The following is a 27349-nucleotide window of genomic DNA, read 5'->3' on the forward strand; positions in this document are numbered from 1 at the left end:
CTGCGGAAGAAGATGATCGTGTCATGTTAGTTTTGAGGATTTTGGCATGCATGTGCATGAATGGCTGTAATCTCCAGTAGTTTATGTAATGGAATTTGGTGGAGATACATGAGCCACAGATTCAATCTCGTTTCATGATAGTGTCGATTATTTTTGTGAACTACTGTAATCTATACTGGTTCTATAAGGAAAATTAGTGTGGAGACATGACCGCTTCAGAACAAAAAATGACCTCGATTATATGTACTGCCCGTCATACGTGTACTGGACAAAATCCTGTGTAATTAATTTTATGCGTATGCATTAGACAGATTCTTTGTAAATGAATAAGTTTAATATTAAGGTGAAGAGGCAGAAACAAGTCTCACATAATCAAACATATTTGTTATTAGATGTTCTTGGTCAGCGAGACATATTCGTGTGGGAGTGTGTGCTTTATTATGGGCAATCTGGAATTGCAGAAATGATTTGGTTTTTAACAGAACAACAAATACTCACTTTTTGCAGGTTATCTTCAGAGCCACTGCATTGATCCGTATGTGGTCGCTACTCACTCCGACGGAGGCCAGGGAGCGTTTGGTTACTGCATCTACCCGATGGGAGATGGTAGCTCGGGCTATTTTCAACCGATTTGGATGGCCGTCATGTAATAGGATAGGCATGTAGTGCTCTTATCTTTTCATGTCAGCCGGTTGTGGCTTTTTACTTGTACTTCTTTGGCTCTTTGGAGCCTCTTCTTTTGTTGTTTGAGACCTGGATGCTTTTGTTGAATATTTTGCTTTTTAATAATATTAGCCGTATGCACCATTCAGATGCAGAGGCTGGGGCATACCCCCCTTTTCGAAAAAAATTTAGATGTTTTTGGTGAAGAAAACAAAGTTCATAGGAAGGGAAAACGTAAAATCTAATCTTAGCATATTGACATACATTTAGATGTGTAACATATCAACATCTATGGCACCAAATGTGCTTCATTAGATTCATTATGAAAATCGTATATATTTATGTATATAGTTGATATTGTTGATATTGTAGATATTTGCAGATTTTCCTATAGGCCAGGTCAAACATAATGTTTTTAGTTGTAGGACTTCAATTATTTTGAATTGAAGGGAGCATTAAGAAACCAAATGGTTGATAGTCTAACAATTCAGGTAACTAAATCAGTTGTTGATTAAGGTACTGCCCATGTATGTGCGGGGGTGGCTTTGCTAGTTTCAAAAAGAAGGGAGATTCATGCATGTGGGAGCTCATCATCAACATGGGCACGTGATGCTAAAGCACCCTATCTCGAGGAACCTAATAGTCAATCGACATTGCATAGAGACGGGAGGAGCCACTTTGCTTTAATGAGCACACTAATTAGTTCTTACCGTGATGTTAGAGCAAAGGACGAATCTTCTACAGAAATACCTATTTGTTGGTTCCGAAAGGGAAAGCTCCAGCTAACCCTCTTCAGGAGGACAAGACATTCTTACCGTGCCCCTTTTTTAACTCTATGACTTGTTCTTTCCATCAAGCCCACCTGCATGCCCCCTTTTCAGTACACCCAGCTAGCTAATGCATGTATAGTGTGCGTGTGCGTGTGTATATATACAGACCCACCAACTTTCCCCCTTCCATAGCCCAGCTAACTAGGAGTAGCACATCGATCAGCAAACGAACGTCCGGCAGGCACTCAACACAAAACACAAATATGCGTTCAGCTCGCGACCTCCGCCTCGCGGTCTCGGCCCTCCTCCTCCTCCTTCTGCTTTCAGCCGGCGTCCTGGCGGCAAGAGCCCAGCATGAAATCGGTGAGCTCTGCTCCGCTCTCTCAAACAAAAATCTTATATCTTAAATCCAGCGCATGTACGTGCATTTCTTGATTAATTCTTTCATCATTAATTAATTTTACCAAGTATATCTCTTGCATGCAGACGATGAGTCAGAGTTCAGCTACATCCGCGGGTCGGAGAACGGGCCGGAGAACTGGGGCAAGATCAAGGAGGAGTGGGCGACGTGTGGCACCGGGCGGATGCAGTCGCCCATCGACCTCTCCGACCGCCATGCCGCACAGGCACCCAACCTCAGGTACCTCAATCACTCCTACCTGCCTGTAGATGCCTCCATCATCAACCGCGGCCACGACATCATGGTCAAGTTCAACGGCGACGCCGGGAGCCTGTGGATCAACGGCACCGCGTACCACCTCAAGCAAGTCCATTGGCACTCCCCTAGCGAGCACCGCGTAAACGGCCGCCGGTACAGCCTCGAGCTTCACATGGTTCACCTCAGTGCCGACAACAAGACTGCTGTGATCGGCATCCTCTACAAGATCGGCAGGCGCGATCATTTCCTTCACGAGGTATGTTACGTGTCTCTAATCCATCTCCTGCCAACCAAACTTTCTTTAATTTGCACGGAGTTAAAGTTGTCAACTAATCCATAGTGCAGCTGGAGCCTTACCTGAAGAGGATAGCAGATACCAAGGAGAAGGAGGAGATGGTAGGCATGGTGGATCCCTGGGAGGCGAGGGGAGATGGCGAAGCGTACTACCGGTACATGGGCTCCCTCACCACGCCGGCGTGCGATGAGGGGGTCATCTGGACCGTCATCAAGAGGGTACCTACGTTGTTAATAACTTTTACCGAGCACATTTAGACCCAGATTCTAAAATTACGGGAAATTTGCTTACGGACATACGAACAATACTGCTCAAAAGTACATGCATTTTGTAGGTTGCCACCGTGTCGACTCACCAACTGAAGCTTCTCACCGACGCTGTCCATGATGTAATTAAGTTGTTCCATTTATTAATTTCTCTAATCTTTTTTCAAGAAAGCAAAGTGCATAAATTTGTATGTTTGTACTGTGTGTAGGGCTTTGAGATGAACGCGAGACCCCTTCAGAAGGTGAACGGAAGAGATATCAACTTTTTCTGCCCTGATGATCACCATGAGCGCTATTACGCTGCCGCTGATCAGTAATTAGGTTCAAACTTCAGGCAGCCTGAGGGATAGACATCATGCGTGTTAATGTAAGATAATCTCGCTCATTACGTACCTTAATTTGACTTGCTTATTATTGCCGATAAATAGTTGTTTCTAATGGAAAATATATATTTTCCCATGCCCTCAGTTTTCGGAAACCACGACGAAGAACCATTGATTCGATGGAGCATTGCAATGATGGTGACTCTGCACCAAGCGGAGATGTTCATAGTCTCGGCACGTTTGTTAATTCCATTGTAAAGTCGAAGTCACAGACATGTGTCCAATAAATAATTTCAAGCGGAGATGTTCATAGTCGTTGTTGTTAGTATCTTCAATAAATAATTTGATGACATGTGTCCAATCTACGCCATCTTATTTGCGTTTTCTTTCTTTCTGTTTCAACAAAAAGCGTCTCTATCACGGATGTGCCATATTGTTGCCAAGATGTGCTAGCTCATGGATTTATTTCTTCAATCATTGCACATCAGATCAAATCCATCTTATTATGTTGTATCGTTGCCATCTTTAATTACAGTCCCTTTTTCATATTTTATTTAAATCTATGTATTCTTCTTCTTCTTCAAGAAAGTGTGCTACAGAATCTGAAAAAACAAGTGTGCTAGAGATCTATATTTGTTCGTCTTCCTTCTTTACCGCACTATATACGGGTGCTAGCACGCCCAGTTGAGTGAGATAGTGCTATGCTTGTGTTGTTGGCTTAGTATCATTCACATTTTCCTCAAATTAAGTCTTGACACTTGTCATGAATTGGATCAAGCAGTTTGCACGTCTGGAGATGTGCATGGGCCGACCAATAATGCCTAGCTACTGCACTGCAGACCGTCCATGACAGGAGCATCTCCCATAGGCTGTACGAGATAGCAATAAGGTTTTGGTTCCCGAATGAGGCAATTTTACCGAGGGGACTGGTAAATGTGGTTACCACAGTTACCAGGAAATACTGAGAAATACCGAGAATATTTCGAGCAATTTTACCGAGGGGGACTGGTAAATAAGTGAATGAACGAATATTCGAACCAAAGACCTCTCAAAATAGGAACTAGGTTGCTATCAACACGCCAGAACCAACTCTCATGGCATTAATTAGATCCTACGTACTTTACATTACAGTAAATCGTGTGTTTAAATTCAAAATTTTTAAAAAAATGGTATTTTTTTCTCAGTATGGCGATTTACCGAGGGGCACGGAAATACGCGGTAACCATGGAAAATCTTGAAATTTCGACCGGTAACCAAAACAGTGGATAGCATGCAGGTGCATCTCGCGTACGACATCGAGCACTCGAGCTCACTTTTCCGGGGTCCTTTTCAATTGTACCTATCCCATAGGCTGCGAGACATCACATGGAATTATACGAGAGAGACAGAGACAGAGCGCAAGAAGTCTAGATTTACTTGATACATTGGTGCCTACCTTTGTCGATTCTGCCGATGTCCCATTCATAAGATTATTTTAGGTTTGTACTCTGATGTTAATTAACCTGCCGATTAGTGGAGTAGGTACGAAAATGTGGAGCAGGTAACAAAATCTGGGTAGATTATTCAAAATGTTATCTGCCGTGCGGAGGGTGTGCGGCTGTTTTCCTACCTATTTATGCTCAGGTCCCTTTCATCAGAATAAGGAGGACACTGAAATTCATGTCATCTTCAACTTCTTCTCCACGGCTTTATTCAAAAGGTAGCTAGTAAACGCAAACTCATGCAAGTGCTTTTTGTTGCTGGTAAGTAGTACTAACGTGCTCGTTTGGAGTTATACTAGTCAGATGCCCATACATCAAAGTTCTCGCTCCATCTGTTCTAGTCTGACAAAATATAGTGGAACACATCAAATTATCAGGTGGAGCATCTTTTCCCGGTCTTAGTGTTCACACTGCAGAGTAGAACATATGCAAACTAATTAGTACATGAATAAACAAAAGGTGCAGAGACGACGGTGCACAAGTTTAAATTTATGTTGAACATTGAATGTCTCGGAAGGACCCTTCCCCGAACCCTGCGCAAGCGGGAGCTACATGCACCAGGCTGCTCTTTTTTTATTGAATGTCTTAGAAATACTACAATACTAGTATTCTAGGTAAATATGCATGTTGTAATTACCTTCATGCTCAAGTATTTGTACAAGCAAGAAGTTCCTAGAAATATTAGGAAACACCGATGTCCGGAGAATTTCTGTGCTGTGGAATATCACAAATCCTGTTGGGTGCATCATGTTTCATGTTTCCCTGAGCACCGGCTTCAGGCAAGCTGTAACTCAAGATGGGGGGCCTTTCAACGCCCCCAACCCGGCCTGCGAGTGTGGCATACAACCAAGGAATGGACCGAATGAGTGCATTGTCACAAATATATCTATACCTATCTCTTCGCTATACTACTTAGAAAAACTAAAGGATCCCATTTCATCCTCTCCTTTGTACAACCTTCCTATGTCCCGGCCTTTTCCCATCTCCTGTTTATCTTTTTCTCTTCCATCTCTGATTTTTCTCTAAAATAATAATAATCTTTATCAAATCATAACTGCTTAACAAGAAGATGGCATTTCCCCCCATCTCTGGTCTTTCTCTGAAATAATATCTTTTTTCGTAATTCAACAAATTCTTACCAAATAATTCTTAACAATAAGATGGCAGGTAAATCATGGCACATACAAAGTCTTGCTAAGATTTTATAAAACCAATGTAATAATAGACGTGCAATCACATGCTAATTCTTTATCTCTTCTAATTAAAAACAATGTAAGGTTCCCATTCCACCACTCTTTTGTACAACTTCTTATATACGTTCCACTCTTTTTTCCTCTTCGATCCTCCAAACTCTCATTTTTCCCCCATTCATTCTACCCAAAATATAATGAATTGTCGCATGTTTTATAACCATACCCAAAATGAAAACATAATTTGTTTGGCAAGTCATTAAATTCTTACCAAATAAGTGTTTAACAATAAAATGACAGGTAAACCATGGTGATTGCACGTATCAATATAATAATAGACGCGCAGTCATGGGCTATTTATGTAGAATGTTTATACTCTCATTGCAACATAGCGGCAATTGTCTAGTACTACTTGAAAAGAACGTAAGGTTACTGTTTCACTGTCTGCTTCATCCATCCTCTCTGTCCCTCCTTCCCTTCTCATGTTCACTTTTTTCTTCCATCTCTGATTTCTCTCCAAAAAATATATATTCTTTGGTAACTCAATAAATTCTTACCAAGTAACTGCTTAACAATAAGATGGCAGGTAAATCATGGCAAATGCATACACAATCTTGCAAAGAATTTAGCACACCAATATATTAGTGGACGTGCAATCACACGCAATCTAATAGAATGTTTATACTCCTGTTGCAATGCACGGGCAGTTATCTAGTACCAATACAAAAGGACCCAAAGGGTGGACCATCAAACCACTTCAATCCAACGACCTAGACTACTCCAATGGTGAGTGCTTAATATGTTTAGCAAGCAATTAATATCATACCAAATACCAATGTCAATGAAAATCACATAATTAACACCCAAATAATATCTTACCTAATATCGACGTGTAGTATACTGCCTAATACTCCCTCCGTCCGCGAATAAGTGTACTTCTAGCCTTTGTTCTAAGTCAAAGTTTTAAAATTTTGACCAAATATATACAAAAGAGTAGTAACATATATGACATAAAATTGATATAGTGTGAAATTACAATTCAAAACAAATCTAGTGATACTAATTTAGTGTCATAAATGCTTCTACTTTTCCCTATAAAGTTGGTCAAAGTTTTAAAATTTTGACTTAAGACAAAAGCTAGAAGTACACTTATTCATGGACGGAGGGAGTATCAGTTATCCTACCTAATATCTATGTTCAATTAAAGTAGTTTCTAATATCAACGTGCATTGCCCGTACACATTACTAGTATATACAAAGGACTGATATAGGATTAGGTGGCGATTAGGTGGTGGCTGCAGCCATAGAAGGAAGACTGATGAGACCAAGCATGTAGCAATAGTCAGGATCATACGATCCATACTAAATTTGTAGTCCTTAGTGAAGTTAATGCCTATACATCTATCGTACTCATAAGGAACTGCCCATTTTCACATAAATACATGCATGTAAAGAATTAGTTTAATTGGAGCTTTCTCTCATGTATATAGAGTATTAGGGCATATCCCAGGCATGTACCCATTTTAGGTCTATTTGTCATGACTGTCATGTCCAGAGAATTTTAGCCGGCCAACACGAGCGCCAGCTTCGGTATTCCAAAATCCCCGAATCTAGCCCCAATCAAGAGGTGGCGTAGGGGAGTCAAGACGTGCGCCACGTCTGACCAACAGTCCTTCCTTGCACCCTTTTTAACATCCTCCTGGCTCACTCTTTACATCACTCCAACCCAAACCCTTAGTCGCTACCCCATCGCGATGGGCAAGAAGATGCCGTAGAGAAGCGCGGGCGCTGCAGGGCACTGTGGCTGCTCATCGGCTACGGTACGACGAGCCACCGCAGCGACGGATCTGGTAGGAATTTAGGCTGCCATTCGCGCCGCCAAGGTGACACCCAACCACCGTAGACTGGTCTGTTCGCACCACCACACCGCCACGTGTCACCTGGGCCATCAACCTCCATCGCGTAGGCATGTGTCAAGCAGGAGCCCTGTTACGAATACTGGTCCAGTTTCGAGTGGGAGGCGGAGTCCCCGCATTTGCAACCACCAGATATCAAGTCCGACTGACATATCTGGGAGGGGCTAAGAAACTCTTTGATTGACTAAGAGCCCCCACAGGTGTAAGCCAGTTGTCATGGCGACCATCTTTAGTGCCATCCATCCCACGGCACCGCATCCCCACCAACAGGGCCGGCCCTAGCATCTTAGAGGCCCTTGTGCGAACTTCTGAACTCCACCGGCCATGGGCCCTCGCCTTGGCACGGCTCTGACTGCCACGACTATCACCAATAATGTTGTGGCAGGTGTGTAGTGGCCGCGACCCGTCGGAAGAACCGACAACGAGTTTCATCCAACGAGAAAAATCATTGGTTGCATGGTGCCTAATTAGTGGAGTATTGCATGCTTTTTTAGCTTGAATCGGAGTATTGCATGATGCATGGGGCCTAATTAAAGAAGTGTTGCATGCTTTTTAATTTTTTGGGAAGGAGTATTGCATGCCGCGACTCATACTTGCCAAACTAAATGGGATTTTTGGCTGCATGGAATGGATACACATCTCACGCTGCATAGATCCGGCATTAATTGAGATCAATAATCAAGGATATTAGCAGATTGGCTGATTTCATGGCCAAAATTTTCACCGCAGAGTTAATTCCTAGCTTGGTCGCGCGGCGGGAGTAGGTGACTGGCTGAATGGTTGTCTCTTGGCTGGTCTTTTTACCTTCTCTATCTTTTCTTCTTCCTAATATGCTTATATATCTACTAGAGACATGCAAACGGATGGGCCCCTGCTTTGGCTGGGCCCTAGGCGGTCGCACTCCTCGCCATGCCCAGGGCCGGCCCTGCCCACCAAGAGTTCTACCTCGATGGGTCGAGTGGGTCAAACGGTTAGGCGTCCTCATTGCGCTCGCAATGTTCCACCATCTTGGAATGATGCTGGGTGGTCCACTCGATGTCCTTCACGAAGACACAAGTGGCGTCGCCGCACGTTCTCGCCGAGGCCTAGGTTACGGATTAGTCAAATTTGAAGGGGTCTGAGGCCCACCGCCTGCGCCTCCTCAATCAAGAGTTGCTTCGTATGGCCATCATGTAACCGGATCATGACATCCTCCACAAGGCAGAGGACGACCACCACAGCCAAGAGGTAGCCGAGAGACTGCAACGCAGGTGGGACGCTGCATCCCAGGTAGATGCCACAGTGGCGCACACGGCTAGAGTGACTACGGCAGTGGCGGTGATGACGATGGCACTAGCAGTGTCCTCGAAGGACATGCATCCCAGGTCGTCGTCCAGCTTATCCAATAGATTTTGGTTTTAGATTAAGTTACTTCCATATAGTTTGCTTGTGATATATCCGAACTGCAATAAAATTTGGAATTTTAATAGTTGAAAATAGGGGAGAAATGGGTGATAGCATTTGGTGGTTAGGCATCTACTGACCACACATATGTGTGGACAATGGGGTCGTCCATTTGGGTATTACCCTCTAAGATGCCCTTAGATTCAATATGTTGGTGCACGAGAGTGAATGACATACGTGTTGTTGGGAGACAATGTGACGGGGATCATGAGCTAACTGCCGAGTAAGATTACAATGGACGAACAATCTGCAGAAAGAACTCTGTCAAATACTGGTTTTATGGCTGGGCTTTGATTCTAGTACTATATGGCTACGGCGACTGGACGAAGACCAAGGGAGCATAGACGAACATATTATAGCTGGGTACAGGTCAATATTTATGGAGGGCATTAATTGCACGATTCCCCCTCTGATCATTCTTCCCCTCACATCTCTTTCTCACTTCTATCCCCACCTTCCACAGATCTGATCCCCTCCGCCCACCTTCCCGTCGTCCTTGGCCTGGTGATGAGGAGCTCCACGGCTCCCATGGCCGCGGCATCGCTCGTACTGCTGCTGGTGTCGCTGGCGGCGGCGGACATCCAGATACCCTACAGGGAGAGGAGCGAGGAGGAGACGCGGCGGATCTTCGTGGAGTGGAAGGCCAAGTACGGGAGGAGCTACGACTCCATCCGCGAGGACGAGCGCCGGTACGCGATCTTCAAGGACAACCTGCTGCGGAACATCGACCAGCAGAGCGCCGCTGGGATCCAGCGGCAGCTCAACAATTTCTCCGACCACACCCATGGTGAGGAGTTCAGAGCCTTTCGCCCATGTTACATTCCACTAGATGGCTACGGCGACTGGACGAAGACCAAGGGAGCGTGGATTGCATACATGCTGTTTGTTTCTACTTTCATTGTTGTTCTTGCATTTTGTAAATTGCATGCATAGTCCTGCGACTAGTATATTTCTGATGGATGTAAATCCTCGATTGACTAAGATTTATTTGTAGATTTTTATTGGTCATCTGGAATAGGTTGTCATGTGGAAACAGTTTGTCATAGACACATCACACTTTTTTTTTGCATGGTAACGAAGAGCTTTATTCATATGAAGAGGCACCGGCCATGTCAGCCATAAGGCTGGTGACCAAGAAGCCCGGAGGGGAGCCCATCCAACACTCCGTTGCCTCCTTTGTGCATGCTTGTTACGCACAGAGGTGGGCTGGAACGTTTGCATGTCTCCTTACATGAATTACATCAAAAGAAACTAAAGTAGCAGCTAGCTCCTCTATATCTAAAAGTAACGGCGCTATAACAGAGCGCGAAGTCCGGCGCGATTTCCAGAGGTTCACTACCTCCAAGCTATTTGTCTCAATCTCCACAGGCGCAAAGCCACGGAGTGTTGCCACAATCACACCTTCACGTACAGTTGTCGCCTCCGCAACGAGATGATCTGTAATGCCTGGGCATGGTTTGCACCAAGCAGCAAGAAAATCTGAAGATGAACGAGCCACACCTCCAATCCCTCCTCTATGCTCCTGCATAGAAACACCAGCGTCGGTATTGATCTTAATCAACTCTCCCTCTGGTGGTCTCCACCCATGGCCTGGCAATATACTTGCGTGCTTGCTCGGGAGCTCCAACACCATCAGAGCATCTCTGATTATCTTAAGTGACTGAACTGGTTCCATGCTGGCCTTGTCATGGGTAACATTGTTGCGTGAGGTCCAGATAGCACTACTAGGAAAAGGGTTACTAATGGCGCACCAGTTTTGACTACTAATGGCGCACTACTGGTGCGCCATTAGTATCACGTCACTAGTATTTCTTACTAATGGCGCACCACCGGTGCGCCATTAGTATCTGGTATACTAATGGCGCACCACGCAGTGCGCCATTAGTATAGAACACCATGCGCCATACTAATGGTGCACTGTTGGGTGATGCGCCATTAGTATGAATATTAGGTTTTTTTTACTTTTCAGAATTTTGCATAGGTTACAAAATATATTATTGGACAGAATATAGACAGCACACCACAGCAAGAGCAGATTCATCGAATACAATAGAAGATTAGTCTTCGAATACAATTCATCATATTAGTCTCCGAATTCAAAAGACCGAACAAAGATAGAACATTACAAGTCTCGAGACCACGAGTAGCGAGTTTTTCGGAAGTAATACTAATCCTAACAAGTCCTACTAATCATCATCATACAACTTCAACTCATTATTAATAACAAGTCCTACGATCATCATCTTGATAGTCATCGAACCAACCCTACTTAATTGTTCTTAGCACATGATCATCAGTATTAGGCAGGACCTAAATACCCTATTTAAGGTAAAATAGCATAAAACAATATAGACCCTGACTCTCCATTATGGAGAATGGAGAACATCCTGTCTCCAATTCTTGTGCTTCGCTTCCTTTTGCTTCCAAGAACCTCCTTACGACTGTCCATACATTTTTTCCATCCTTTGATTTTCATGTCTCCACTTCTTTTAGAAATCTCGTATGGACAGTTGAGATTGGTAGGATGACCTGGCTGTATGTTCAAAACATTAAGACTACCTTTCTTATACATCAAATGAGGCACACAATTCTCTGGGATTATCTGTTGAAAAACATAGTAATAACTTCATAGTTAGCAATGATGTACTAGTTTTAGAAGTATGCAAAAGATGCACGGATGTTGTAATAGTAAAAATCTTACCAGGGTATCTCCATGGTAGTTACCGTAGTTGAACACATGCACTAGTGGCACGTATTTACCATAATGTTGAGGAGTTTGATTGTGGATATTGTAATTCTCAATGTCAGTACAAAATTCGACCAGATGATTTTTCTCCTTATAAGTTGTTAATTCGGAGCCATCGGTGTAGTGGTTTTTGTCTACCATCTCCCGCACATTCTTTGAACAATAAAAATAAGCTATCAATGGAAATAAGCTGTCAACTATTTTGAAATAAACAATATAAATTAGCTAATAACTATGTTTGAGAAACTCACATAGCGGTAGAACTAGAGGCGTATCAACAAGGACCCAAATGTCCATATTGTCTTGGTCGATGTCAGGATTACCAAGATCCATGGTGATAAGCATACCCTCATCAAAACCATACATCTTGCAAAATGCTTACCAATTTTTGCAATCAAAATGGGTTACACTCTCAGAATTATATAGATTTACTTCAAAGTTCACATCGTGATGAGTCCTTAGGTGAATTTTCTTTGTTTCAGAAATTTCATGGTCTTCAAAATCCATCCTCTCAAAGACATAGCGTCTTACATGGCATGGGATAAGCTATACTCGAATTGTAAAAGATGAAAATTACATGTTGAAATAGTTGAAGTCATGCTTAATTATGAAAATAACGCTTGTCGTCGTTGTGTACCGTTTCAACTTCGAAGGTCTCCTCGAGCTTAATGCTGAAGCGTCGATCATCGTCCAGGTGAGGCATGTCGCACAAACCTCGATCGTCGTGGCACCAGTAGCACTCCCCCGGGAGACTTTCGTCGTCCGATGATGATGACGACATATCCTACGTTCATAATTCAAAACTACATCATTTAGGGTTTGTCGACACCAAGGCATCCTAAAAGCTAAGCTTTTATCATTTAGGGTTTGTCGACGCTGAGGCACCCTAAAAGCCTAAGCTTTCATCATTTAGGTTCTTATCGACACCGAGGCACCCTAAAAGCCAAGGTTTTATCATTTAGGGTTTGTCGACGTCGAGGCACCCTAAAAGCCTAAGCTTTCATCATTTAGGTTTTGTCGACGCCAAGGCACCCTAAAAGCCTAAGCATACATCATTTAGGTTCTCATCAACACCGAGGCACCCTATAGAAGCCAAGTTAAGTTTTCATCATTTAGGGTTTATCGATGCCGAGGCACCCTAGGTTGGGCCTAATCACTTGGCACTAATCACTTGGCTCTATTGCCACCTATGTTGGGTTTATCATCTAGGGTTTATTGATACTAAGGAGAATTCTAAGTTGGGCCTAATCACTTGGCTCTATTGCCACCTATGGTTTAATGCAGGAAAAATGGCGGGGCAGTTGATCCTACTTAACTAAGTACTAAGATACCCCGGCCCATGCATTAGTCGCAAGTACCCCATATGTCCTATTTTTAGCAAAGTCATGCTAAAATTCACGAAAAATTTCGGCATGACCTTTGCTGAAAATAGGACATATGGAGTACCCGAATTTGCCGGAACGGAAGTTAATCGACATTCCAACAAACTCAAGGGCCTCTCGGGGTACTTGCAAATTCATCATGACACAATGGTCGAAGACAAAACCCAGCAAACTAGCAAGATGATCATCATCTTTGCAAGTCATTACTTGTCAAATACAGAAGAAGGAACAATTTATTTGTGACATAGTTGGCCCATACAGAAGAAGCAACACCCTGCACTAGCCTAAAAACAAGTGAAGTTTCACCCATATAAGAACAACTTTATAAAATCAGAGAAGTTGTTATGTTTTTTCTACTGCTAGGAAAAACATCACTCATTGAAAATGAAAATCTCAGTACCAGCATTTTGAACTTTGAAATGAAATACAGTAGTAGTATTAGTAGTATATGGAGTAGTATCTTGTCTAGTAGTAGTATTAGTTGTATATGGAGTAGCAAGTTTTGCCTCAGAGACCGCAAAAGCTATGTTTTTTCTCAATTCAGATAGCTAAGTGGAAAACCACGTCAAGTTCTGTTTTAATACTCTATTTCTCAATGCATGCAATTGGTTTCATAGCTTTGTGTTACTGTACAGACCTATTTAACCCTAGGCACTTTGCATATACAAGCTATATAGTCTGAAATCAAATGCATACAGCTGAGACAAGCATCGACCATAGCACTCCACAGCCATGAACTTGTACAGAGGGGGAGAGAGGCGAGACAAGTGGTCACCTTGGTGACAGGGGAACCAAATCCAAACAAGTCGAACCCACAGCAGCAGCTTCTCTGTATCCAAGTTGAACCAAGTCCTTCCTTCACACAACACAATAGCACAACACAGCTATAGATGAGAACACATCAGAGATTGGAGGAGATGAAGAAGAAAATCAGCAAGAGACAACCGGAAAAGGGATTCGTACCCTGTTCTCCTGCTAGACGGTGGGGAGGTCGCGGGCCTCCTCTCCTGCTGGACATGGGGCCTCCTCTCCTGCTGGACGTGGGGCGGCTCCGAGGTTTCTAGGGTTTCGAGGGGGGAGGCGGCGGGGGGGAGGCGGTGCTCGAGGAGGAGGAAGGGGAGAGGGAGGCGGCGGGGGCGCGTGGGCGGCTGCGGCGCAGTGGGTCGGGGCAGCGGCGGCGGTGGTGCGGTGGAGGGAGGGACGAGGGAGGGAGCGGCGCGGTGGAGGGAGAGGGACGAATCGAAGTAGTCTGGCGAGAGGGAGGGGGGAAGGAGCGGCGCGGTGGTGTATGGATGGGGGAAGATTACTAATGGCGCACCCCCAGGCGGTGCGCCATTAGAATGTTTTTTTTCATAGCAATGGCACACCAGGGCGACAGTGCGCCATAAGTATTCTTTTTTAGATAGCAATGGCGCACGAGCCACCCGTGCGCCATAAGTAAGAATTTTTTTATTGTTTTTTAAAAAATGAAAATAAATATGATGTGAAACAGTAATATTTTTTTATAAAAACAGTAATAATTGTTGTTTAACAACAATTGTAGTCTACACTTTATTATTATTATTTTTTTTAAAATGAATATGAATATGAAATAGTAATTTATTTATAAAAACAGTAATAATTTTTTAAAAAATATCATCAAATTTGTTATTTGAAAATATCATCGGCGGCGCGGTGGAGCGGGGGAGGGTGCGGGGGTGCTCGTCGGCGGCGGTGGAGCGGGGGAGGGTGCGGGGGGTGCTCGTCGGCGGCGGTGGACTACATATGTACGTGGCGACCGAGAAGCACCGCATATACCCTCTCCCAGCTGTGAGGGTCAACCTGGAACATGATCCCTTGGATCTGTTGGTGAAGGCTTCGAGATGAGCGGCGGTTATGCCTCGCCGTAAAAGTGCCCGGCTTCCCTCCGACTCTTCAGTTATGGGTTATGTCTCTGCCACCGCAGGACCAGTGGGCCGACAGTGACGACAAAAAGTTGTGCTGGGATTTGCACTACAGCTTCACCGCATACTACACCAACAATAATGTACCGACTAGCGTTTGGTTTGACAATGGCGAGAAGACGTTGTGCGTCAGGCAAGGGGATGTCTTGTTCAAGCATGGCACGAGAGGACGCTCGCCGGAGCCGTCTCGATATTCTTATTGTCCAGAATGCGACCAGCGACTCGAGCTGCCGCCAACACCGTCGAACTACATATGAAAACATTATATATATATATATATATATATATATATATATATATATATATATACTATAATGGCGCACCGTGGCAGAGTGCGTCATTACTAGTTTAAACTAGTAATGGCGCACTTTGCAACGGTGCGCCATTAGTAGTTTTGCAAAAAACAGAATAAAAAAATACAGTAGTGGCACACTCCATGGCTCATGCGCCATTACTAGTTAGAACTACTAATGGCGCACTTTGCCAGGATGCGCCATTGATATGTTTATAAAAATGAAAAAAAATTGTTACTTGTGGCGCACCTTGTGCCCGGTGCGCCATTAGTGTCTTCCACACTAATGGCGCATCGCCACATGGTGCGTCATTAGTATATAGTAGTGGCGCACCACTTCTCTGGTGCGCCATTAGTATCAATTTCATCTATAGCCCTTTTCCTAATAGTGTAGCCCACACAACTGTAATGTTTTTTGCCCTGTCTGCCGCATCAAACCTAGCATCACAGAGAATACCTCTAGACCATGTCAATTCATGCAATTCTGTGAGCTTGATATTGAGCCACTCGCCTGCTTCTCTCCAGAACCTCCTAGCAAGGTTACACTTTATCAATGCATGATACATGTCCTCATCAGCTGCCAGACACACTTTGCATCTGGCTAGAGTTGTAATATGTCTATGTTTGAGAGCACTTTCGACACGAAGAATTCCTCAAAGCACTCACCACCAGAACACACGTACTTTTGGTACCACGTTCAACTTCGAAAGTCTTGTCCATAACTGCTTATTTGTCTCCGAAGCTTCTGTAGCCATCCCTTCTTCTAGAGCACGATGCTCGTTACAAATCATTAGAGTTTGGTACGCTGATTTTACAGTATAGACTCCATCCTTCTCTGCTGACCATGCCCAAAAATCCTCCCCTCCCAAATGCCTTAAGGGAATATTGAGTATTGCATCGGCTTCAGGAGGAATAAAATTTTCTCTCACTACATTGATCTTCCATCTCCCGGTTTCTGCATCGACCAAGTCTGAGACCCTGGCCAAAATAGCACCCACTATCTGCACGGACGGCCTCATGGAGAGCAGCCCTGGAATCCAAGGGTCGCCTCAAATCAAAACCGTAGTACCATCTCAAATCCTTTTGATCATACCAACACCTAGAGGCTCTCTCCCTGCCAAGATGGCATGCCAAGTGGACGAAGCATGTGGATGCGCTGAGGCCTCCCAGAAGTCTGTATTCGGGAAATACTTCCCTTCGAGCACCGGTGCACATAGCGAGTGAGGGCTAGTGATGAGTTTCCAACCATGTTTCCCTAGAAGGGCTAAGTTAAACAGCTGCAAGTTCCTGAAACCCATCCCTCCTTTCTCCTTCGGTGTAGCAAGAGAATCCCAATCGATCCAGTGCAAGGATCGACGATCAAGTGAGCTGCTCCACCAGTAGCGCGCCATACATGATGATAAACCCTTGCAAACTTTCTTCGTGAGCTTGAAGCAGCTCATAGAGAACGCCGGTATTGCCTGAGCCACGGATTTGAGCCGAACCTCTCTTCCTGCACATGAAATCAAGCGTTCTGTACCCCCCTGCAGCTTGCTTCTCAATCTCTCATTTAGGTGATCAAAGGTGCCACTTGTGATCCGCCCAGTTGTAGTAGGTAAACCAAGATATCTCTCACTGAAGGCTTCAACCGTGATTCCTAGAAGACACTTTAGACTTTGTTTGACTGGATCTGGTGTGTTGGGACTGAAGAAGATAGAGCTTTTTTCTTTGTTTACACACTATCCGAAACACTCACCATATATCCTTAGAACTTGATTCAACCTTTGGGCGCTTGCTTCTTTTGCATTCATGAAAATTAAACTATCATCATCAAATAGCAAGTGATTCACCCAAGGCGAGTGATTGCTCACTCTAATTCCTCTGTCCACCTGTGCCCCACCCAAATTGTTCAACAGACTAGTGAAGCCTTCTGCGCAAAGTAAGAACAGATAAGGCGAGTAGGGGTCCCCTTGACGTAAACCCCTTGATGGTGTGAAATAAGGCAGCAATTCGCCATTCACTCGTACCGTGAACCTGACTGAGGTCACACATTTCATTGTCAGTCTAACAAAACTTGTGCTAAAGCCCAGTCTTAGCATGATGGCTTCCAGATAGTGCCACTCGACCCGGTCATACGCTTTCATCATGTCAAGCTTGACTGCACACACGTGATTTCTCCCCTTCTTTCGCCTCCTTGTCGCATGAACACTCTCATAGGCGATTAATACATTATCAGTGATAAGACGGCCGGGAACAAAAGCACTCTGCTCCTCACTTACAATCTCACCGAGGAACGACCTCGCCCTGTTGGCAATACATTTGGATGCGATTTTGTGTAACACAGAACATAGCGAGATGGGTCTGTACTGCAAGATACGTTGCGGGTACCTTACCTTAGGTATAAGAGTAATGGAAGTATCATTCATTCCCACAGGCAGCTCGCCTCCATTCAAAAAGTCCAATACAGCCAGCACTATATCTTCTTGAAGAAGATCCTAATGCCGCTAAAAAAACCCCTCTGTAAATCCATCTACCCCTGGTGCTTTGGATGGTGCCATTTGAAACAATGCCGTCTGGACCTCTAGGGCTGTGAACGGTTTATCCAGGTATTCATTCATAGCCGGCGTCACCTTGGGCGGAACTTGATTGATCAACTCATCCATAGGCCGAAAACCCTGAGATGTATATAATGCTTCATAAAAACCTTGAACTTCTGCACAATTCTCCTCAAAAGTCTGACACGTTGAACCATCGGCTTTCTCCAAGAACTCAATTTTATTTAAGCGCTTACGTTGAGCTGCCTGGGCATGGAAATAGCCCGGGTTACGGTCCCCCTTGCGAAGCCAGAGAACTCTAGATCTCTGCCGCAACCATATCTCCTCCTGTCGGAGGGCTTCACACAATTGTTTTCCAACTGCGCGTTCCTCATCTGTAGGGCCCCGCCCCATGGAGCAGGCTCGTAGACGATTGAGCTTCGTGTGCAGTTTTCGGACTTTGCGTGTTAAATTCCCAAACTCCTTCGCTCACCAACTAGCAAGCTGTCGTTGCATGTCGCTGAGAGCACCAACCACTCCGGCCAGACCATGTTGTCCCGATCCCTTCTTCCATTGTTGAATTACTAGCTGATCATAGTCAGCTTGTGTTTGCCAAACATCCTCATAACGAAATTGTCTAGCAGCTCGTGTGTTGTTTCCGGCCAAATTCTCCCATGGGTCAATCATTAGGAAACATTGATCAGACTCCGCGGTACTAATATGCCGGGCATGCGAATCACGGAACATATGGACGTACTAGAGGTTGCCAAACCCACGATCAAGCCTGGCTTTTACGTTCGCGCGTCCGTGCTGTCCATTATCCCATGTATGCTCAGTTCCTGACCAACCAAGATCCTTGAGCGAGCAGTCATCCACCGCCTCTCTGAACGCCCGCATTTGATATTCAAGTCATTCCGCCCGTGAGAAGTGTTCAGAGGCAGTAAGGGTCTCATTGAAATCACCCACACAAAGCCAGGCTTCATTCCGAATTGCAAAGAGTGTACATAGGAACCTCCAACTGTGGGGGCAATCTTCCACTTTCGGAGCTCCATAGAATCCAGTGACCCTCCACTCTTTTGAGTCTCGGGTCTTCTTCTTTACCAGAACATCAATGTGGCATGAGCTATAATTTTTCAACTCCACATCCAGCTCATCCGACCAAAACAGACCAATTCCACCACTTAGGCCAGTACTATCCACCGCAAAACATCCTGCAAAACCCAAGAGGTTCTGCAGATTCTCTACTCTTTTAGCTGAAATTTTTGTCTCCATAACAAAAAGGAGACCGGGCCCTTCCTGCTTCACCACACAGCGATGCTCTCGAACTGTCGTAGGGTTCCCAAGCCCTCGACAGTTCCAGCTCAAGCAACTCATTGCTCTGGGCAGGGCTGACTCACAGCCGCTGCCAAAGTTTCCGAATTATTCGGTGTTGGTTTCTTTTTCTTTGGCTCCCTCTCAGTTTCAGACCCCTCCTGTGATCCCTTGGGAGAAGCAATTTCATTCGTTGTTCCTTCCTCATCCTGATGAGGCGAGCATGTCAGGAGCGGTCGGTCTACCCTCCTATATACCTGGTTTTGGATCTGAGGCCCTTCTTTCCTTTTCTGATGAATTCTTGTGTTCTTTGCAGGTGAAGCTACCTCAGTTGTTCCCTTGTCCTCTGTGCTCGAATTATTTGTATCCACCTTGCTCTTCGGGGGAGCAGAACTCTCCCTTGTCGAACTCTCATCAGAAGCAGCTTTCTTCCAATCATCTTGCGCCCGTAGGCCTTTGCCGAACGGGAGGTCTCCATTCTCATCTCTCGTGCCCGGCGTCTTACAGAAAAGATCCGAGTGACCCAGGTTGCCACAAGAGAAGCAAAAATGTGGTACATTCTCATAGACTGTATCATAGGGATCCATGCATTTTCTCCTCTTTGATTCAATCAGTATCCACCTCCTCAAGGGTTTATCAACATCAATCGTAACTCTCGCCCTTAGGTACCCCGCAGAATGATCAAATTGCACCGATGTTGCCTCTTTATCTATCTGGTGTGCTATTGTTGTACTCCATGGTTCCGCTCGTAGATTAAACGGGAGATTCAGCACTCGGGCCCAAAGCTGCAATTTACCAAACTTCAATTCTGAAGGTCGCATGCACTCATCGAATTTTGATAAGATCACTGCATTCTTGCTAAAGTGCCATGGCGAACCCACCACACACGATCACGATCCCTTTTACAAGCAAATTCTGCCACGAACAAGTTTTCCCCTGCCGGCCTAAAAGATAGACCTTTAGGATTCCCCCATGCCGGCCGAAGCGCACTGGATATAGTCTGGATGTGGAGAGTGTGTCGATGAAGTACTTTGCCTACCAACATCTACTTCTCCTACGCCCCTTCCTCAAGATCATCAAGCACCAGCGGAGTCACTTCTTCATCGGTGATCTCCATCCTCCCCGGCGCTTCCGCGAGTCTGGCCCTCGCCGTCCTTGGCGAGACCGCTTCCTTCGCCTTTCCCCGATCAGCAGAAGATGCCATCGCCGATCAGAGGATCAAATCCCGCGCCCCGCCGAGAAGATCGGGCGGGCGCCGCCATGGGTCCTCCCGAAACCCTAGTCGCCTCACGGGGAGGCTCCTGATGTTTCGGAGGAAAAACTTGACACATCACACATATGCTAGCACAACTCGTGCACACGCGTACGCGTATACCCACGCAGCACACGTGCATAGCCGTACACACACGCGTACATGTACATGGATCTGTACACGGACATGTACACACACAGCACATATGCGTACACGTACACACACATGTCTATGTACACACGCGTACACCTACACACGCATGTACACACGCACGCATCATACACATACACGCACACACGACGCACACATGTAGCACACACATACATGTACACGTCACACATGACCCACTAGTCATTGAGACAAAAATATGAAGGGGATCACTTTTACAAAGCCTTACCAAAATTTATCAAGTGCCCTTTGGGTTTGCAAATATGCAAAGTGGGATGGCAGACTTAGCGAGCTTTGTAAAAAGTTTGGGTGAGAGACCACTTATACAAAGGTTGTTGGAGGAGGTTTTCAAACAATTCCTTATTTAACATTATTTTAAATTTTGTTTTCTTATTTGACACTGAAAAACTTTTTCTTCCCTATCTAACAACGAGTTTAAATTTTATGCCTTTTACGACACTTTCATCCATTTTAAACCTAAAAGACACCTAAAAAGACCCTTTTACCCCTTATGTAGTATTTGTGTGCACGGGGCGGTAGCACACACGTGCAGCATCAGTGGCAGGATAGTAGCGCACACATAGCAGCACATACACACACAGCAACACACACGCACGTGGACACACACATCAGCAGACACTCGCAGCAGCAGCAACACAGGCACACACAGCACGAGCACACACACGTACACAAGAAGTAGCAAACACACACTCAGCAGCACGCACGCGCACTCCCACACACACACACACTGAGTAGCATGAACGCATGCGCGGACACACACACTCAGCAGCACGCATGCACACACACTCAGCAGTGTGCGTGTGCGCACACACACAGCAGGAGAACACATGTACGCGCACACACACATGCAGCGGTAGTACACACGTACACACAAATGTACCACATAAGGGCAAAATAGTCTTTTTAGATGTCATTTAGATTTAAAATGGACAAAAGTGTTATAAAAGGCATAAAATTTAGATTCATTGTTAGATAGGGAATAAATTATATGTCGATGTCAAATAGGGCATAAAATTTAGAAAAAGGTGTTAAATAAGGAATTCTCTCGAGGTTTTTTGCCCAAGGTTGCTAAACATATAGCAAGGTAGTGCAAATATAGAAAGGCTGTTGAAGATGCTCTAAGGAACAAATTTAGAACTTACAAAATGCGACACCGCTATCGCCGTGCCATTCCTGATCCAAGCCGGGATGCCCCTTCAATACGAGGTTTTTGTGGATAGAAGGTGGATCAATTTGACTACAACAGCCACCCGCAAGCGAAACGCAACGGCCGGCCTAGTTCGGGGCTCCGCTGCAGGAGCGTGTATATTGTTTGGTTTGCTCTGGTTACCTTTTTGTTTTTCTATTGGTGCTTTTTTCTTTCTGGTTTTTTGTCTATTTTACTTTTTGGTTTTAATTTTATTATTCTTATTTTTTTTCTTCTTTGTTTGCTTTTTCTTCACTTTTTTCTAGTTTTCTTTTCTTTTTGCACTTTTATTTTTGTAATATGGTGAACATTGTTAAAATACAAGCTGAACATTTATTTAGTATTCCTAGTTTTCTTTTATTTCTGCACTTCTATTTTTCTAATATATGGTGAACATTGTTAAAATAAAAACTGAACATTTATTTAGTATATGGTAAATTTATTTTCTAATACACGATGAACTTTTATAAATACACACTAAACATTTATTTCTTATACAATGATCTTTTTTATGTACGGTGAACTTTCTTAATGTACGGTTAATTTTTCTTAATATATGGTGAACTTTTTTTAACAAACTTACCAGTTTTTCTAATATATTTTTTCTATTTTTCTATACTGGTTTTTAATGTTTTTAGCTCTATGAAAACTCCATCAATTGCTTTTCAGGAAAAAATGCCATAGAAATCGCAAAGAATAAAAAGAAGGAAACCCGCTCAAATGAGCTCGTGAGCACGGGTCGGCCCATTTGCGCCTCGCTTCAGGCGTCGGGTCGTCTATTTGTGGTGAACGTATGTCAAATAGCAGCACTCCTTCACTACTGCTACAATGACTTACAACGGTAGGCTAACTTGAGCATTGTTGGGTTGAAACATGTACAACACCAATTGAGGCCCGTTGAACTTGTGGGTTGGTTTGCGCTCCCTCCTGGAGCAAGATTATGTGGCCCTCTTCCTTCCTCTTTCTTGGCGTGCTGCTAACACCCCCCCCCCCCCCCCCCCCCCCCCCCCCCCCCCCCCCCCCCCCCCCCCCACGTCTTCAGTCACAAACTTATCCCCAAGTTGATGAAGTTGGGGAATGACGCTGGAGATCGTCGAGGTTCTCCCATGTGTTTGGTGTGACAAGATCGCCATACAACCTCACCAAGCCTAGCTCATGAATGTTGCGAGAACAACGCTTCTCCAGGATCTTCATCGGAACATTAGCAACATCAGAAGCAGCAGGTAATTCAGAAGAAGCGCTTACAGCTGGTGTTAACACATGACAAAGTCGACAGACGTGGAACACTGTAAGGATAGAAGAATCCTCAACCAATTGGAGTTCGTATGTAACTTCTTTCACTCATCAGACCACTGAGTAGGGTCCAAAGAACTTGAAACTGAACTTGTGGTTAACACTGTGTGCCATTGACATCTGAATATATGGTTGCTGCTTCAATCAAACCTGATCATCCACAGTCAAGCGAAGTTCTTGGTTTATCTGATTGATTTTTCGTAATGTGTTTATCTGATTGATTTTTCGTAATATGTTTAGCTCGCGAAAAATGTTGGCGCATGACATCCTGCATTTGTTGTCGTTCTTCCAACCAAACATTCAGTTTAGGCAATAATGTTCCATTCTCTACGTGATACCCAGCTGTCGTCATTCCCTTGGCCCATAATGAAAGAGGTTTTGCCCAAAGTTGACTAAAAAGCATAATTATACCATAATTCGGCAACTTCCAAGCAAACACCGCAAAGAAGTTTCAAGACATTGTTTCATGTGCTCTATTTGGCCCCCAGTTTAATTCAGAATGATGCAAGGAACTCATCTTTAACTCGACCCCTTGCAGCATGAATATCTCCCGCCAGACTGCCAGTAAAGACATAATCGCTATCTAAAGTCAGGGACTCCGACATACCGTGAAGCTTATATATGTGATCAATGTAGAGTTGTGCTATGGTATGAGCTGTATAAGGCTACGTGACCCACTGGCAGAAAACTGGCATACATGGAAAGACTATCAACAAGCACCAAAATGTAGTTATAGTGTCCTGATTGCGGTAATCCCTGTTAGAATTAATCCGAGGCATACCGTCGATCATTCGAGGACCAATCAATCACACGAGCACGACACCGAAATTTGTTAACAAGGTTCACCGATATGGCTACATTCCCGGGGTTTGACTACGGGCGCTCCTCCCCGTGACACCGTTACAATACCGCACACCGGCCACCCGGGCGCCGGCACACGCCGCCGGCTCTCCCTTGCGCGCCTGTGCTATTATGCTGGCATAGGTTATATCGTGTGTCTACCCCCGCTATATAAGAGAGGCCTAGGATACAAGTGTCCTACTAGGACACGACTCCATATCCTGTAAACACAATACAACTACAAGTCCAACTGTAACCTACCTTGTACACTATATTCAACACAACTCTAACAAACTCCACCTTGGCGAATATTCTCCACCATCTTGAATTTGTCCATGCGTCAAACTTCCATGTACATTAGACTTGAGCTTATCCCATGAGCACCGCTGCTACTCCAAAGACTCCATGTGACTCCACCTGCAACTTGTAGTCCCTCCTTTTCTTGACCACAGTCAACACTTAAGCAAAATTAAGTTTCTTGTTACTCTAGTTTGTGCTCCCAACTTCCAGAGTATTCGTTCAACACCATCACACCCCGATCACTGACCTGCGTGAAAATGAACAACTCACATATTGGGTGTCACACATAAGAGTTATCTGAACTCAACATCACCGCTCCTTTCTTAACCGCCTGTCTGAAACTTGAAGGAATTTCACCATTGCTTGTAGTCATCCCAAGTCAAATTCGCAGTTGTCTCACCACATATATGACCACCAGAGCCCTGGCCCGTCTCCATGTCCCGTGCGCACCGCACGCGCCTCGCCGCTATTACCACATCGAGCCTCCGCTGTCCCGGTCGAGTCTCAAGGGTCGCGAACCCACACCACTCAACCCCCACTGCAGAGTACCACCGATCATCACCAACCGATGACGAGTTTCACGCTTCCATCAGACCACTGGGCTCCAGTCCGAACTGCATGTCACTCGCTTTCTCCCGCTTGCTGAATAGACTTCGATTCCCTGGATCCTTACATCGTAGCCCCTCAATCCAGCTCCACCTTCAACATGACTCCATGGTAGAGGATCAGTCCACCCCGCGCCCTGTCGACATCAAGCTTCGTGTGTACATCACCTTGAATCAACCCCGTGCCATAGCCTTGTCGGAGCCACACAAGCCCTCGGGGCTGCGCCACGTGTTTCCACGCCCAGAAGTCGGTAACCATCAGCATCACGCTCCTATGTCATCGTCGCCGATCCCACCATCGTCTTCTGTACCAACCGACTTGCGTCGATCCGTCAGACTGTCCAAGTCTAACCCAGCCGAACTTATTCGACTGCATGACACGCTCCAGGCTCGCAAATCATCTTCCTCGAATTTCCATCCATCACATGATAATTCCATCACCGCTGACATGACTTCCCGCAACGCCTCAAGCATCCTTGTCACGCCAACAATCTTTCACCCGTGCCTGCCATAACCAAGGTAGTTCCATTGAACTTCTCCACCTCAAACCCGATGCCCAATAGCATCATGATTCTTCATACGGCTGACCCTGTGAAAAATTAACCGAGCTCCACTGTGTACTAATAGCAAAATCCAACCAATCTTGGTCTTCACGTGTAACCGCTTTTGGCACAACTCCAATACTAGCAATTGCCTTGTCAATGCATCTCTTGCTAATTCCGATAGATGCATATCCTTGACGGATTTCTTTATTTCGCTGACTGATTTGCCTCTTGCCTGAACCCACGTGTCCTTTTTTTTTGGTCCAAACAAATCTCTCGCTGCTCCTCGTACAGCATGTACGCCTCGCGTCCTGGCCTCAAGCCACGGCACAAGCCGCACCAGCCAACCTGCCACGTCCAGGGCAACGTCGCTACCTGCAATCGGCCGCCAACCTCGCGTTAATCCACACAAGGCTAGCTTCTTCCTGGAGGCCTTCCACACGTAGGGTATGCCGCCAGCCGCCGAGTTGCTTCCGATTAGTATCAGTCCGATCTGCTGACTGTTGCGTACACGCACCAGCCGCCCGGCCGGCCTCGATCCGAAGGCCAAAGGAGCCCTTTCACCGAATCGATTTGCTGCTTACCTGCATGCCACGTGCCTCTAGCCTGCTGCACGCTACGATGAACATCTGATCGCTTTTCTCAATCTCGCCGAGAACCACACCATAACCGGCTGCATCTCAACTCGATACTTCCTTCGGATCAACAATCGCAACCTTCTCGAAACCTTGCTCTGACACCACTTGTTAGAATTAATCCGATGCATACCATCGATCATCCAAGGACCAATCAATCACACGAGCACGACACCGAGATTTGTTAACGAGGTTCACCGATATGGCTACATCCCCGGGGCTTGACTATGGGTGCTCCTCCCGTGACACCGTTACAATACCGCACACCGGCCACCCGGGCGCTGGCACAGGTCACCGGCTCTCCCTTGCGCGCCTGTGCTATTATGCTAGCATAGGTTACATCGTGTGTCTACCCCCGCTATATAAGAGAGGCCTAAGATACAAGTGTTCTACTAGGACACGACTCCATATCCTGTAAACACAATACAACTATAAGTCCAACTGTAACCTACCTTGTACACTATATTCGACGCAACTCTAACAATCCCCCAATGAAATCCACTGATACCAAATCTCAGCATCGCTTAGCTATGGGCGAAGGATGAAGTTGTCCTGGGTACTGAGAATGGTCAGGCTTAGCTTGCTGATATTCCTTGCATGACTTTACATAATCTTTAATACGTTGTTTCATCCCCTGCGATAAGTGGATGGGGATCCTGAATGTCGCCCTACTGAGTTGTCGTGCAACGCACACGTTATCTGATACTGTAATTTTCATTATTTCCCAAGTAGACACGACCTCTGAAACATATGATCCCCTTAGTGAAAGTGAATTTACCCCTACAACTGAGCCACATCTAGTTGTAGACACTATTGTGCTTTTGGGTTACTTTCATATCCCTTCTCTATTTCTTGGAGCCATGCCACTTGAAAAATGGAAAATGCAACTACGTTGGTGATTCAGTTGGACGCCGTGAGAGAGCATTGACATCACTATTTTTCAGTGCCTTGTGGTAGAAAATGTGATGTTGCAGACCCAACAATTTTGTAAAGGCCTTATGCTGCCATGGGGTATGGCTTCACTATTCTTCCAAATGAACCAAACTATTTGATTAATCTTAATGGAAAATTCTGAAAAATGCAAGTATACACGCCATTGATGCACATGCATTGCAAGAACAATAGCCAGATATTCTATCTTGTATGTAGACAACTCTATTGTTCGAGGGACCATGGCTTTTCTCAGGTATGCTGTCCATGGCAATCTTATTAGGGAGGTCTTAGGAGGCAAAGATGATTTCACCATGTTTCTTCAAAATGGCGAGTTCCCTGGTCTCTGCATCAAAATGATTTCATCCTATCGGGAGGTACCTCT

General features: G+C 45.0%; 2 protein-coding genes across 2 annotated transcripts; both read left to right on the forward strand.

The window, feature by feature from the left end:
• The first annotated feature begins 1611 nt into the window (after nucleotides 1-1611).
• On the forward strand, nucleotides 1612-3327 carry LOC125522371 (alpha carbonic anhydrase 5-like). Its single transcript, XM_048687431.1, has 6 exons — nucleotides 1612-1796; nucleotides 1920-2347; nucleotides 2437-2604; nucleotides 2721-2774; nucleotides 2862-3019; nucleotides 3121-3327. Exons 1-5 carry the CDS (start codon nucleotides 1697-1699, stop codon nucleotides 2967-2969), a joined length of 858 nt encoding a protein of 285 aa, XP_048543388.1. The 5' UTR covers nucleotides 1612-1696; the 3' UTR covers nucleotides 2970-3019; nucleotides 3121-3327.
• Nucleotides 3328-9442: 6115 nt separating this feature from the next.
• LOC125524196 (oryzain alpha chain-like) lies at nucleotides 9443-9999 on the forward strand. The gene has a single exon (XM_048689272.1). The coding sequence runs from the start codon at nucleotides 9513-9515 to the stop codon at nucleotides 9936-9938; it is 426 nt and encodes a 141-aa protein (XP_048545229.1). The 5' UTR covers nucleotides 9443-9512; the 3' UTR covers nucleotides 9939-9999.
• Nucleotides 10000-27349: the final 17350 nt, after the last annotated feature.

Source organism: Triticum urartu, chromosome 7 (genome assembly GCF_003073215.2).
Source record: "Triticum urartu cultivar G1812 chromosome 7, Tu2.1, whole genome shotgun sequence".
NCBI classification, from domain to species: Eukaryota; Viridiplantae; Streptophyta; class Magnoliopsida; order Poales; family Poaceae; genus Triticum; species Triticum urartu.

Coding starts and splice junctions, on each gene's coding strand:
- LOC125522371 (XM_048687431.1), top strand. CDS start 1,697: ATGCGTTCAGCTCGCGACCTCCGCCTCGCGGTCTCGGCCCTCCTCCTC. Junction 2,348..2,436: donor GCGATCATTTCCTTCACGAG/GTATGTTACGTG, acceptor TCCATAGTGCAG/CTGGAGCCTTACCTGAAGAG. Junction 2,605..2,720: donor TCTGGACCGTCATCAAGAGG/GTACCTACGTTG, acceptor TGCATTTTGTAG/GTTGCCACCGTGTCGACTCA.
- LOC125524196 (XM_048689272.1), top strand. CDS start 9,513: ATGAGGAGCTCCACGGCTCCCATGGCCGCGGCATCGCTCGTACTGCTG.